This window comes from Dendropsophus ebraccatus, chromosome 4 (genome assembly GCF_027789765.1).
Source record: "Dendropsophus ebraccatus isolate aDenEbr1 chromosome 4, aDenEbr1.pat, whole genome shotgun sequence".
Classification (NCBI taxonomy): Eukaryota; Metazoa; Chordata; class Amphibia; order Anura; family Hylidae; genus Dendropsophus; species Dendropsophus ebraccatus.
The window spans coordinates 84,871,652-84,887,667 of record NC_091457.1 but is presented as its reverse complement, the minus strand read 5'-3'; the positions used below and the strand labels follow the sequence as shown (position 1 = coordinate 84,887,667).

General features: G+C 41.1%; 1 protein-coding gene across 5 annotated transcripts in view; it reads right to left on the bottom strand.

Moving 5' to 3' along the window:
- The window catches only part of CEP89 (centrosomal protein 89), a 108,972-nt gene that overhangs the window by 39,944 nt on the left and 53,012 nt on the right, over positions 1-16,016 (bottom strand). For all 5 annotated transcript variants that reach the window (XM_069966181.1, XM_069966180.1, XM_069966182.1 and 2 more), the window contains 3 exons: positions 12,165-12,332; positions 9,267-9,408; positions 2,748-2,837 (listed from right to left, as the gene is read on the bottom strand). In XM_069966181.1, coding sequence (XP_069822282.1) covers positions 2,748-2,837; positions 9,267-9,408; positions 12,165-12,332 — 400 coding nt within the window. The remainder of the gene's footprint in view (positions 1-2,747; positions 2,838-9,266; positions 9,409-12,164; positions 12,333-16,016) is intronic.

Below are 16,016 nucleotides of genomic sequence, written 5' to 3'. Positions count from 1 at the left end.
AAAACAGTGTTATTTTGGGGCTCCAATGCCGCTCAGATCCCGCTGATGCCTATATCAGATCTTCCTGACCCCCTTGATAATCCAGGGCTTTTAAATACCAGAAACCAGTGTCTTCAATGCATCTTTATGACAGCACTCTCAGAGATGCATAGAGGAAACTGATTTCCGACCTTTGAAGATGCGGGACAGATGGAGAGGAAGTCATGTGGACACCAGCAGGCTTGGGACAGCATTAGAGCAATGGAATAACACTGTGCCGCAGGAAAGTGATCATTATACGTCAGTATACGTGCGAGCCTAAAGCTGGGGAGGCTAAATCAGGGGGAGTGCATCTTATCCATCTTCAGTGTAAAGAAAAACAAGGAGTCCTAAGGTGATGGCACGGTCCCCAGAGCCCTTCTCTCAACTCCATTCAGTCTGGCTGGGATTACATGAAAATACATACACAGAAGGTCTCTGCTTAGTTCTCCAAGATGATTAAAATAACCTCGCTGCTGAGTTTCTTTAAACACGGTGCACAAGTTACCTCAAACAAGTGATGCTTTATTGAAGGCAAAAGGTAAATTCACTTTACAGTTTGTTAATTAATAAAAAATAAACTATTAACCCTTCATTTTTTCAATGAACTATTACTTTGCCGCATTTTTTCAACACCTGACTAACTTGACTAAACTTCTCCGCAGTACTGTAACTTAAAATTTTATGGTAGTTTTGAGCAACTTTGCTATCTCCAGTGGGACTTCCTAATAACCTAGTAAGCTCTACACAGCAATCCTGTAGAAGGGGTTCTGGCACCATGTTGGGCATCTTGCTCCTCCAGTCATGACACAGTCCTCCAAAGTCCTGCAGACACCTACTATACGCAGTGATCCCCAGCAGAAAGGAAGATTGTGTGTAGCACAGCAGCCTACAAGCAAGTCCCAGCACAGCCAGAGGGTAATAACGACTGTGTGTAGTGTCGTTATCAATTGCTCCTTTAAGGTAGCATCTAAAGTAGCATATGCGCTGCACTTTTTAAAGAGATTTTAAAAGGTAAAATTAAACTTTGTTACATGCTTCCCCATACAGTAAAACAATAATAATAAAAAAAAAAAAAGATCATATGTCCCCTCAATCTACTGCTGCCTTGGCAAAAGATCGCCGCTCGCAAGGTGGAAAGGGGAGTGTATGGGCTTGTCACTGTGTTTTTGCAGTGGGAGGCAGCATACATTGTTTTATATTTCCCCCCAAAAAACTCTTTTAGCCAAGTTCTCTTGTGACACAAACAAGGGTACGTTTCAAGAAGTCTAACTAAATCTCTAGTGTTATATTAGTCACTTTGGCAAAGCTGAGGACAAGGACCTTGGTATAAAGCATTTGAGAAAATTTAACTTTTAAAAAAGGACAAACAAAACACCAAAAATTAGAAGCAAATCTTTGTAATGTTGCTAGTGGCATTCCTTAGAAGCAGGCCCTGGTGGTTTCTGCTGGTTTATGATCAATGTTTGTTAGGGGTGGTACATTCTACCTTGCTGTAAGCAGCTACTGCTAGGAGAGTTTCACCCACGGATCTGTAGCATTTGGACAGCTACTGCTGCCCCAATTAGACATCTCCGCTAGGTGAGTCACTCTAGTTTTTGGAATTTCAAGGCTGGTAGTAAACTGTGTGGGTGTTGGTGCTGGTGAAAGATAAAATAAGAAGACATGACGTCCTATCCTTATTTGCAGCATATCTGCTAATGTCACTTATCACAAAATGAGCTTATTATCTGTGGAGAATGAAGCAACAGAACAGACTGTCTCTCTACAAGACAATGCAAGGCAACCAATACCAGCATTATGTATAGAAAGGGAGCTTAGGAAACAATGTGCGGTGTGGATTTAGAAATTAACAGACACAGTGCCTATTTTGGAGGAACAGCCATTTAATTTTTCAATAAGCAGTGCCACCAAGTTTCTCCACAGGATTTACTACACGCCAGTAAGGGATGAGTGAATACGGCCTTGCTAACAATACTTTTAAGACAGACCAAAAGACAGCAGTTAAAGTGAGCGTGTTGACTTTAGTGGATGCCATAAAATGGTTTTAAGCAAAAGTAACACATTTTTAAATGCAATGCAAGCATATATAGTAATCTTAGTTATATTCCTTCAAACAATAGAATATGTTTAATTTTACAATATGCATCAGTTTACTTAGGGATCCTTATAGCAGACCGTAACAGAGGCACATGATGTGTTTAATATGATGCTCCAGTACCCTGTTTTTATTAACTGTTGGGGCACTAATATGGCCACCCACCTAATCCTCTTACTAAGCCCTAAATGAATACTCTGGAGGGGTGTACTTAAATTAGGCCCCGCCCCCTTTTCCCTGGCAGGATTCACTAAGAGACAACGCCTCTTAGGGAATCAGGCTGGCCGGGCGCCCGAACCTGCGCCCAGTGTACTAAATCTACACCTGTTTCCAGCAGGGGTAGATTTGGATCATGATTTAGGCCTGCGTGCAGGTGTAAATCATGATAAATGAGGTGCGGGAGAAGGCCACACCTCTTCCCCGCCTTGTTACGCCCCCTCAAGCTCCCCCAGCCCGCCCATCGGGTGAGCGGGTCATACTGCAGGCGTACACCAGGGAGAAGGGTGATCGGGACAGACCATTAATAAACGTCCCCCTAAGTGTTGTCTAAAGTGATCCCTTTACATTAAATACTGTAGAGTTTCTTGCTCTTTTTCCCTATCCTAACATAGAACCAATGTTAAGCTCTTACCTTTACCATTTCTTCTAAACGCCCCAAGCGCACACCGCCTTCCATCATCTTAGACAGAACTCCTTGCTTTTCAGCTTCCAAACCTTTAGTCTAAAAATAATTAAAAGTAAAATTTAACATTACAAGTGTGTGTGGTGGTATAACTTTTTACAATTAAAGGGGCATTTCTATCTCAGCTTTTTATTGCCAGGATCACTGATCCAAAAAATGAGTATACAGGGATGAGGATGAGGATACAGTCAACCGTAGTGATGGCTCCACTCATCATCTATAGGGCTCTAAACAGTTCCTAGTCCTCCAGGTGCATTCATTGTTCCATTCACTGTAGGGTGATTGCACCCCAGTACTCTGGATCGGTGGGGATGCATGTTGGGTACATGGAGGTCTGTGGAAAGCTCTCAGTTCAGAGACAGCTTCCCCTGTTGGAAAGTGACATCCATTTTAATCTGAATGTGGCTTTTTAAGGAAAATGCCTTTTAATCCATTTTCTTTTTCTTTTTTTTACACATCTGTAAATGTAAAAGGGGATGTGCAGGTAATAACTGATGGCAGAAAAGGTCGCGCAAACAATCTAGTGATTATTTGTGCAGTCTTCTCCACACAATAATCAAGCCTTGTAACAGACTCTGTAAATTAGTGTGATCTATGAGATTGCCACTCGCTTACAGCAAGAATCAAGCGGTCTAACAGGGCCCTAAGACAAAATACAATGCCCCATTTCCCTCATCCCCTGGGAGGCCAGCATAGCATACTTCAAAAAATGAGTCACATGATAAACTTACATATTATACAAAAGGTGCATCATAAACGTCTAAAAATTAAGTAATGTTTTGGAGCCCTAACTTCACTTATCAATAGGTATGGCACAGGTCACAAATGCACCATATTGCTAGTAAATAGGCATATGTGCTGTTAGCAAGTATATTATACAGTAATTTCCCCAGGTCTAACTGTGAAGTTAAACACTTTGTTGCTCTTATCAGGGAGTGCATTACATTAACTCTCATATTCAATAAAGCCTGAGTAGGCAGGTTAGGAATGTCACTTAATGTTTAGCAAACTTTAGAAAAGTGTCCAGGTTAAGCCACATGGCCGAACCTGAATGCTCAGCATTCAACTCCCGGCGTCTGGAGAAATTGGATGCCGCCCTAAAGCTGCCAGGAAAACATAGATACAGCCTATGGCTATGCTCACACAACGTATGTTTTGCATAAATCAATGCTGTTGTTGCAATTTGCAACAACGGCCGTAATTTATACAAAACATACATTGTATGTGAATGAATGGAATCCCGCCCAAAGTGTATACACAGTATACACTCCGGCTGGGATTCCATCCGGCCACACGAAAAACCTGACATGTCAGTTTTCTGCGGCTGCTATTCACTGAATAGTGGCCGCACAGACCATGTCAGTTCACAAAATGGAGGATGCAGCTCCAGCTGCACACTTCATTATGTGCAGCGGTGAACAGAAATGAAGATCATCAGCAGTGTTATACGTAGTGTGAACCTGGCCTATAGCTGTATCCATGTTTTCTAGGACTCCCTTTGGCGAAATCCAATTTCTACAGAAATCCAGAGAAGTTTGCTCAAAATAGCGTCAATTGAAAGTCCCCTATGGATTTGAATTTGTATATAGATTTTTTTCTTTATTTATACATTTTATACACCTCTTTGGAACCTTATTAGCCTAGAGTATAAATAATCCATAAGTTTCTACAAACCTTTTATAGTGCTCTCCTCAAGGAGAACCATTACCCCTCAATGTGCTCAAACATTACTCTTTCAGAAAACATGAAGAGGAAAATACACTTTATGTATGAAATGCTATTTCCTACTGGATGTTAGTAATAAAAATAACTTTCCAAAAATGCTGATTTCATCTTGTCATTATGAATGCCAGTCTAGATGGGATACAGGGTTATGAATGCTGACAGCCTGCCTGAGTTGACTTGCCAGTTTGTATGAGCGCCACATCATAAAGGCTCTACTCAAGAGGATTAGGAAATGGAGTGGTAGAAAACAGATGCTTCTTTACATCAAACACATAGCATATAAAGCAGTGAATTCAAAAAATGAAATGTGAGAAAACAGCTACAATGTCCAGTTACTGTCCTGGGGGCTACAGACCAGTTACAGATAGTCGGATGAGGACTAATAATAACCATGATAACAACAGTAGTAGTAATAATAATAATAATAATAATAATAATAATAATAATAATAGCACTTCTCATTATCAGATACTCAGTATAATTAGACAATTACAGAAAACCAAAGACAATAGCCCACATTTATTAATTTGTCAGAGGCGAATTTTGAGGCGAGTCCTATCAGGGTGATCCTACATGTCCTGGTTATCACATGTGGTGGCCTTCTACCTTTTCAGTACTACTTATATATCTGTCAAAGTATCCAGCGGCCATCAATTCATCCATCAGTCCATCCAACAGCTATAAATACATTCTACTTAACGTCCGTCTGTCTACTGCATACTTCCATTCAGAGCTCTGAAAGTCATCTCTGAGTATCTACACAATAGAAAAGGGACGACACATGCATTTGTCATCTCAGGGTCTGAGCACTGAATTGTGAGCCTTTCATGCTGGTAAGGCCTCCATAGGGAAAACATTTTAGCTTCTAGGTAACCTTAAAATAGATATGAAGACACAGACATCAGAAGCCATCAAGCTCTCTACACAGAATGTCACTAGGATTGCTGCGGCTCAGGGCAGGGAGTTGCTGCCTGCCATCTGTAATGCCACTATCTATTAGACATGTTCAGTTCTGCAGTTAATCAAGGACACAGTCTGTACCGCCCCTCTGCTGGATCCACAAATAAACGGAAACAAAGCAATCACGTAAATAATACATAAAATTCCGCCTCAGCAGTTTGTAGATTCTAGATAGATAGCACACTGTTTATACATAAAGGGATTAAGAGGATGCAGAATATTATACACTCTAAGATGAGGGGCATGATGTGGTAAGGGTATCTGGCTAGAAAACCTATTTTCAATAACCCTTTTCTGAGAATTCTGAGTAAGGCCATGTTCCCACACTGTGAACATGGCAAACAATGGCCACAGTCTTACATGTTCACCCAGCCAATACTGTATTATCGGCCAGATAAACATCAATTTGTAATGGAATGTGTGCACATTCGGGTGTGACCACATAGACCACCATCTAAAAGTATGGCCGGGAGCAAGCGCTGACCTGTCAGATCAGCGCTCGCTTGCTCCTCGTTCCATGCTCTCTGCTGACGCAATAAGAGCAGAAGGGGGAGGGGTCAAGTAGGGAGCTGCGGGAGGGGCTCTCCAAAGGATCACCCATAGGGGATAGCGACCCATAGGGGATAGGAACGGTCTGCTGTCGCTGCTCCTATTAGAGCAGACCACCATTATCGTTTTTTAACATGTTGAAAGAAAAGGATCAGCCGACAGGATCAGCATGTTGGCTGATCGTTGCCTTTTAACACTAGCTATTACACCAAGTGATTATCAGCTGTATCGTACTAGGACCTTAAATGTTAAGCATTGCCATCAACTTATTTTACATGTACATACAATACATTGGGGCATTCTACACAAACTGTGCTCCTGTGTCATCCATATATATGGTAGTAACTTAGGCCTTATTCACACGTCCCGTAATTTACGGATCCGTGTTAGTGCACATTGATGTCCATTGTCCTATTCACACTATCAGTAGCAGAAATGGATGAAAATCAATCCTGAAAAAAAAAAAGGACATGTCCTAGTACGGACCCGGTGCGGACCCTGATTTATTTACGGATGCTCTCATTGACATCAATTGTCTACGGATTGTTTGCGGATTGCAACATGTTTGGCATCCGTATTTCCGTAAAAAAATATGGATAACTCATGCTCCTATTTGCACAGCAGTTTATAGAAGTGCTGGGATCTTTAGTTCTCCGGATCTCTGTTGCTGCACATCGTGTGCCGATTGTAGCAGAATCCTAGTTACAGTATGGTGTGCCGATTGTAGCAGAATCCTAGGCAGTGTTGGTGATTATATAATCAGAGAGCTGGGATCTGTAGTACTCCACACTGCCGGTGGCACCTCTCACCCTTTCAATGATGACACAGTTCCAGGAACGATCTTCTTGATAGTGAGCTGCACCTCCCTAACTTTTGTAACTTGTGCCATCAACTACTCCACTGTATTGCCATATTCTTGCTGTCACCTGCAGTCCTATGTAACACCACAGTGGCACAGTGATATCAGACAATGTAGTAGATGTCAGTCCCATATGCAGACCTGATTATTTCCCCAACCACCAGTACTGCATGAAAGCTGTTCCCAGCACCTTAGACAACCCCCCCCCCCCTCTCCCCGTGCCTGAAATAATGTAAAACGTCTGTGAATATTTTTGGAGAAAACTAAAGGTGTTTATTGTGTGTGGGAATATGTAAATCTGTTCTCAAAGAAAAAAAAAACCTTAATTTTTCTCCCAAACTATTGTCTTATCTTACCACAGAGCCTTGTCCTAACATTGTGTAGGAAAAGATGCAGAGATTTGCTACTTACACAGCCCTATGGCTCTCTGATGCAATCTCCTTCTTGTCCTGTGCCGATCTCTCTCTCTCTCTGCCATTCCTTCACTGCTCAGTAACTCTTAATTGATTCATTCATACTTTTCCTAACCACATTGTAAACACCAATTTATTATGCTAATTGGTAATGATGAGTGACAGCTGGGCTACAAACGTACAATAGCTGTCCTGTCAGTGTAGACAACTATGGCAGGCAGCATTAACATTAAAGACTGAACCCCATAGAAAACCATTAGGACAGATAGAGTAGCCCAGCTGTCACTCATCATTACCAATTAGCACAATAAATTGGTGTTTACAATGTGGTTAGGAAAAGTATGAATGAATCAATTAAGAGTTACTGAGCAGTGAAGGAATGGCAGAGAGAGAGAGATCGGCATAGGACAAGAAGGAGATCGCATCACAGAGCTATAGGGCTGTGTAAGTAGGAAATCTCTGCATCTTTTCCTACACAATGTTAGGACAAGGCTCTGTGGTAAGATAAGACAATAGTTTGGGAGAAAAATTAAGGTGTGTGTGGGAACAGATCTAGACATATTCAGGTGATCATTGCTATTTGCTACTTCTGACGATCACCTGATGAGTAATGTTCACAAAGAAAAAACACCTTAATTTTTCTCCCAAACTATTGTCTTATCTTACCACAGAGCCTTGTCCTAACAATGTGGTAAGGAAAAGTATGAATGAATCAATTAAGAGTTACTGAGCAGGGAAGGAATGGCAGAGAGAGAGAGATCGGCACAGGACAAGAAGGAGATCGCATCACAGAGCCATAGGGCTGTGTAAGTAGCAAATCTCTGCATCTTTTCCTACACATGCTGTAGCTCTCTGTGCTGTGAGATCGGTGATTTCCACAGGGATTCACTAAGCAGCATGCATATTAGACACCTCTCACCCTTCTGAAGTCTGGTCCAGCAACGGATGGAATACGGATAGAATACGGATGTCCAATCCGCAATTTCTCACAGGTTGTTTCAGGACCAGAAAAAAATACTGAACGTGTGCATGAGGCCTTAGTTAACATAAGTTAAACAAAACCTGTCAGAAGTTTAGCACTGCCCTAACCACTGGCAGCATAAAACTGGGATAGACTCCATTATTACAAAAGACCACGAATTCAGGCCCTATTACACAGCATTTTATTAAAGAGCAAGTGAGTGCCAACCTGTCAGGTCAGATCTCACTTGCTCCTCATTCTTCACTGGCTGTCTGTACTATTTCACATATAAGCATCAAGCGGGGAGGAGCGAGGGGGCTGCGAGGAGCTGCCATAGAATATAGCGGCAGCGGCACCCGTCCTATTACAGGGAGCCATGGGCAGCAGCTATAGTTGTGGTTTAAATAGAACATGTTTTAAGGCAACGATCAGCCGACATTGTGCATTGCCTTTTAACATGACCTATTACACCAAATAATTATCGGCCAGAAGGGCTGGTAATCGTCCAGCTATATCGTTTGATGTAATGGGGCCCTTACTCCAAGTCAGGTTGGTCCCAGCCAACTTCTCCCAAACCAATGTGCTTACAGGGAGTGATCTATCATTCAATTATGCAGATGGGAAGAGGCCGCTGGGTACTGCCTTAATGACCTGGAGCTCCATACCTAGTCAGTTTTAAAACTATCAATAAATCAGTGAAGTAAATCATAGTTTGCTGTCTGCCCCCTTTTTATGCTGTCATGGGTCAGGAACGATGAAACACCCGAAAGGTTCCCTTCATGCCTAAAAATATGTCCCATTTAACACCAAGTTGCAAACAAAATAAAATTTCATGACTCATATTTTAGGGTGCATTAGGCATTATGTTGAAAGTACTTACACAACCACATTCACTATCAATACTTGCAATGATGCAGTACATACTTAAAACCTGGTGTTGCACAACCAAAGATGCTGGGTATACCCTTACACTGATAAAGTACTAGTTTTTTTTTACCCACCATATTAATGAGCTCATCTCTCTCTCCAGCAATGCTCTCAGCCAGTGTTACTAGATTGGCCAGATACTGATGTGCTGTCACCTCTTTCTCCATTGTGTCCTCCAACTGCTGCTTCAGCTGGCCGACTTTCCTTTGCAATTTTCTGGAAAAAAAAAATACATAAATGACTTAGTGAAGGCAGAATTCAGTAATGTCAGGTCTGGATATTTGCCATGCACAGTGTACTATATTATACATTTACCAGCTGCTTAATGATATGCGGTAATTCAAGCTGAAATTTCTAACAGTAATGTTATTCTGCAAAATTTATAGATGTAAAATCTGTTACATAAGCTGTGGAAGTGCATGTAATAATATTCTCAGGAATACATAAACTCTAATGTACTTAAATCATAGTATTTATAAAAACAAAAGTATGTATAATTTCAGGACAGATATATAGCATGAGCACCCTGTTCCCTAATACAAAGCAAAATACATGACATCATTCAAAGTATTAGGAGACTTTTTCATTCACACAGCCTACTAATTTGACTCCTGGATCTATAGTCTGGAAATGTCTGCACACTTTAGTATTGCATTACATGCCAACAGACTTTCTTTAAGGGTCTGTGCACACGTACAGACTCACAGCATAAATCTCACTGCAAGTCTGGCAGGTCCTGGCAGTTCCCTGTCACTACTTGCTCGCCGCTGTCTGAAAGACCGCTACGAGTATGTAATTCTGCCGCCCCCTTAACCCCTGCGTCTCCCGCTCGGCTCCGGGCTCTGCTGCGTGTATACATTACCTCTCCTTGCTGCACGGTGTCCCCGGCGTACTGATCTCCCGCCCAGCCAATCAGTGTATTGCCCAGCCACAGCCACTGATTGGCTGGGCGGGAGAGCAGTATGCCAGGACCCCGTGCAGCAAGGAGGCCATGAGAACTGCAATTGAGAAACAGTGATTTGAGGAAATTGTCCAGTTTAGAAAACAACTCAGAATTCCCTAACAAAGCAAATCAAAAAGTAAATAGAAGAGTGGGGGTGCTGTTCATTAACCTTAAATCATGGCCAGAATGAAGTGTGACCCCACACTTTTGCACTTTATTATTTCTCACATTTCTCACGGTTTGTGCACAAAAATCCATGTGCAATATATAAAATACCACATGCACAAATTGAGTAACTGTAAGATACAAACTAAAAAAAAAAAAATAGGATTGTATATCAAGTGAGCACATAAAGGAACAAAAACATTTGGTGTTGCCGTGTAAGTATATGAACAAACTATTTATACCATATCCCTAATACAATAATTTGATTTATCATACAGATTAATGAAGTACATATGTACTGCCCTATTGGTACAGTCTACTGTAGGCAGACCAAGTTACAGCAATCCTAGAGGCCTAGCAAGGGTCTGGGGCTGCAGTGACAACAGGTTGGTTTCCTGAGATGCAATCCATCCACTACACCACCAACGGTGCACTCCTGTAATGTTTAAATGTTGCTGTCAGCATTGGTGCACTGGGGCGGCACTACTGTCCCGTCCTCCACCAAGAATATTGAGGTGGCGGTCGGCAGTGAAATCACTTCACCACTCATTACTGCAGAACGTTGGATGAATATCCATGAGGAGGGGTCGGGCGTATTGAATTTAGCAAAAATGGCACTGAGGATGAAGGTAAGAAAATTACCCTTATTCTCAGCATCCTGTGGGCTATTACAACATAACAGCAAGTTGGCGTTTCACTTTAACAAAACCATAAAAATGGTTTTCCCCCCAAAATGTATTTAAAAAAAAAATGTGAAAAATAATATTTCAAGATCCCTTCAATTAAATTTAAGACTAACCTAGGATCCACAAGCCCACTAGCCTAATTACCCTGCCATTGGGTTTTCTTACTTATGCTGACAAGGGTGTTTTTTCTTGTGGACCTGGGTTTGGACTTATGGATTAGCTGCTTTTTAGCCCTTTCATTATTTTATTTTTATGTGCTCACTGGATATACCACCATGGTTTTTAGTTTGCATTTTACATTTGCTCAATTTTTGTGTGTGGTATTTCATTTATTGCATGGAAACCTGTTAGTAAAATACTTTTACACTTTTTAACCATACAATATATATATCCCTATTTGTACGAACAGTGTTGTGCCTAAGCATTGTGTGTTTCTTTTTGTTTTCTCCTTATTGGTGTGGTGCAGCAGGCTGCAATATGGTCAGAGCACAGCGCCTATTTAGACTAAGGGTGTGGAGCGGGAGACCCTGCTTTGTTCATGTTACCATTGATATAAAAGGCATCTTTTTTTGCAGGACCCGTGTTGTTTTGTGCTACACAGGCACCCTACAGATTTGAGTGGGCACTGTGTTCTTAGGTTCCCCCACAGATTACTCACACACAGCTTCAGATCCTCGCAGGAGGAAATTTTGTGATTAGCTTATTATCAAAGAAGAACTCCTTTAAAGAGAAGAGAAAAAAAACACACACACATACACACTTCATGCACTGCCCCTTCTGCCCTGCGATAGGTATAATATATTGAGTTATTTTAGCTTGGTGTTTCTTAAGGCTGCATTCCCACGTTCCGTGATCCTGACGGATGTACCAGAGTCCCCCCGCGCCCGGACAGCATCTGTAATTTGATGCTGGGAGCGGGGGAGACTGTATTCATAAGCGCCGCGCTGTAATGAATCAGCCGCGCGGTGCTGTTACTACAGCGCGGCGCTTATGAATACAGTCTCGCCCGCTCCCAGCATCTAATTACAGATGCTGTCCGGGCGCGGGGGGACTCCGGTACATGCATTCCACGTCCGTGATCCGTCAGGATCACGGAACGTGGGAATGCAGCCTTAGTCTCTCCCCCCCCCCCAACAGTGGCATCAATAAAACTGTAGATGAACATGAGCAGTGCCAACCTGTTAGTCTTTTTAACCGCTTCCATTTCAACCTCGAGGATCTTGTTTTCTGCTAATAAGTCATTCCTCTGGAGAAGTAAAGCCTTTTTCTCTGCCTGCAGAGTTGTGATCTTCCCCATCAGATCACGCACTTCTGTTTTGGCGGTCTCTTGCTGCCGCTGAAGCTGGCTGCCAGAAACAAGCACATCAAAACTCAAATGTATTTTATTTGTGGAATAGACACAAACGTTTGTTAGCCTGCAAACAAATTCAATTTCATGCAACATTTATCTAGAGTCTGATTGAGAAGGAGGACAAAGTGTGAAATGTTACGATGTTTCTGTGGTGGTTAGCGGGGAAGTAAACATTAGACTTGAAGTAGTGGTTGGGGAGGGGGAATAGTGCTTTTTAGACTAATACTGACATTAATACTGGAGATCAAAACAGGCCAGAATGTCAAGAGGAAATCAGCCTGGGTGATTGAGAATGAAGCGTAAAAGATGGCTTTCTATCTCTCGGCTAGTAATGCCAGATGAAGAAACACATGACTGCTCAGCAGTTAATGAGATGCCCTTAAGATGGCAGCAAAGTAAAAAAGAAAGTTGCTATACAGTGCAATGCTCCAACTATCAGCCAAGATGGTGGATCTTATTTAAAGCAGGTCTTAAAAAAGCATTTCAATGCATTTATGCGGGCAAGCAGACATAACAGGTAACTAAAATACTGGTATCTAACTGGCTGAGATGCTGAGACACTTACATAATTTATCTTATTAATTCCTTGCTGTTAATGCTGTTCTTGCCTTAACATCATTATTTTTAAAATCTGACTCCTTTATGTGCCAATAACTTTATTATGTACGTATTTATCCAAGTGATTCTTAGAATGGTTTTTGTGTACTTTTAACTTTAGTTGATAAATCTAGCATGTCTTTGAACAAAAGCATTTTTCTAAATATGAAATCCTGTGCTTGTTAGATAGTCTTGCAGAATAGATTGGTTATTAAATCACATTTACAATTATTTACTACATTTTTTCCCCCGAAAGTTAGAGAGCTTAATTATTTAGCAGCAATTTTCAAGATTATTTTAAAATCTGATTTTTTATTAGAGACTAGCTCAGTTCTGGGGTGGATTTGCAGTGCCTGTATGTTAGCAACTCACAAAAATCACCCCATTTTAAAAACTGCACCCCTCAAAGGTTTTTTTTTATTTTAAACCCTTAAGGGGGTTTTACAGAAATTAAATCAAAATGTAGAATTAAAAAAATTATTGCCTCCCTCACATCTGCCTTTTTAACAATTTTTCTGTAACATGGCAGGTGTTGACAGAGAAATGCAACTCAACATTTATTCCCCTGGTTCTGCAGTCTTTAGAAATAGGATATTTTGTTATATTTATATTATTATAGGCATCATATCAATTTTCGGAGGCCTTGGGATGCCAAAAGATCACTCAAGATCACTCAAAAGATTTTTATTCCAATCCATTTTACGGACCGCGGCCCTGTTCCCATGCACGGCGCCATTCTATGGCCGGCTCGCCCCCAGTGGGAGGGAATTCCCTCCCCTGTATCACGTGGCTCCCTTAGAATGAATGGACGTGACGGTGCCGTTCTATCAGTGAGTTCAGATTAAAGAGGATGTACCTGGTGATACATTCTCTTTAAAAAAAAAAAAATATTTAACCAACAAAGCTGTGCCAGGGCTACTTGTTTTCTTACAGGACGAGTTAGTGTTTTTAGAGTTGTTGATAAAATTTTTGGATACATTAGCCATGTTGATTGCCTTTTTTTTTTTTTTTTTTTTTTTTTAGGGCGCAAGGATTAAAAAAACAAACAAAAACTATAGTTTTCTTTTTTTGTGTCCTCTGTACCGTATAGATCAGCGCTTCTCAAACTGTGAGGCGCAGCCCACAGTCCGGTGAGGCGCGAGGTCCCTGCCTGGAGTCGGGAAGCCTCAGTCACTGCTGATAGCTGCCCGCTTAGCCAGGGATCTATGAGTAGCTGCCCGCTTAGCCAGGGATCTATGAGCAGCTGCCCGCTTAGCCAGGGATCTATGAGCAGCAGCAGCGCAGGAGTGGTGGAAGCAGGGTCACCTGATCGGCCAGGAAGAAGAGGGCGGACTCTCATAGCAGCCCGCTGGGGAGGAAACAGGGAGATGCTGTCAAACAGGGATCCAGGGGGATCCGGCCATCCAGCCTCCCTGCATCCAATCTCCTGACAGGTGTAAGGCACAGGCAGGAAGCAGTAGAGACACAGGGCCCCCTCCTTATGCTGATCTGTGTGTGTGTGTGTGTATATATATATATATATATATATATATATATATATATATATATATACACACACATGTGTGCTGATCTGTGTGTGTGTGTGTGTACATATACATGTGTGCTGATCTGTGTCTGTGTATATATACATGTGTGCTGATCTCTGTGTGTGTATATATATATATATATATATATATATACACATACACACATGTGTGCTGATCTGTGTGTGTGTGTGTGTGTGTGTGTGTGTGTGTGTGTGTGTGTGTGTGTGTGTATATATATATATATATATATATATATATATATATATATATACACACACACATGTGTGCTGATCTGTGTGTGTATATATATATATATATATATATATATATATATATATATATACACATATATATATATATATATATATATACACACACACACACATGTGTGCTGGTGTGTGTGCTGGTGTGTGTGTGCATATATTATATATACACATACATACATACACGTGTGCTGACCTGTGTGTGTGTGTGTGTATATATATATATATATATATATATATATATATATATATATATATATATATATATATATATACACACATGTGTGCTGATCTCTGTGTGTGTGTGTGTATATATATATATATATATATATATATACACACACACACACACACACATGCGTGCTGATCTGTGTGTGTGTGTGTGTGTGTGATATATATATATATATATATATATACACACACATGTGTGCTGGTGTGTGTGTGTGTATTATACACACATATATTATATATATATACACACACACACACACACGTGTGCTGATCTGTGTGTGTGTATATATATATATACACATGTGTGCTGATCTGTGTGTGTGTGTATATATATATACACACACACGTGTGCTGATCTGTGTGTGTGTGTATATATATATATATATATATATATATATATATACATGTGTGCTGATCTGTGTGTGTGTGTGTGTGTATGTATATACACATACATGTGTGCTGATCTGTGTGTGTGTATATATATATATACACGTGTGCTGATCTGTGTGTGTATATATATATATATATACACATGTGTGCTGATCTGTGTGTGTGTATATATATATACACATGTGTGCTGATCTGTGTGTGTGTATGTATATATATATATATATATATATATATATATATATATATATATATATATATATATACACACACACACGTGTGCTGATCTGCCTGTGTGTGTATATATATATATATATATATATATACACACACGTGTGCTGATCTGTGTGTCTGTGTGTGGCAACCTCAGCCAATCAGGGCTGACGAAGCTGGAAGCCATGTGATGCGCTCCAGCCAATGAAAAGGCTGCTGGTGCGCATGTGCACCAGCAGCCTTTTCCGTCCCATTCACTCTCTATGAAGACGCCGAGGAGGAAGAAGACCCGGACCGCCCCCCGGCTCTGACGTCGTCGTCACCAGATGCCGCCCGGGAGAAGAGGACCGTGACGATCGTAATAGGTAATGTATATATTCTTTAACTTCCGGGCGGGGGGTCGGGGGTCCGAAAGTGGGGGAAGGGGGCTAGACCGGGTATTTAACCACATTACAAAGTTAT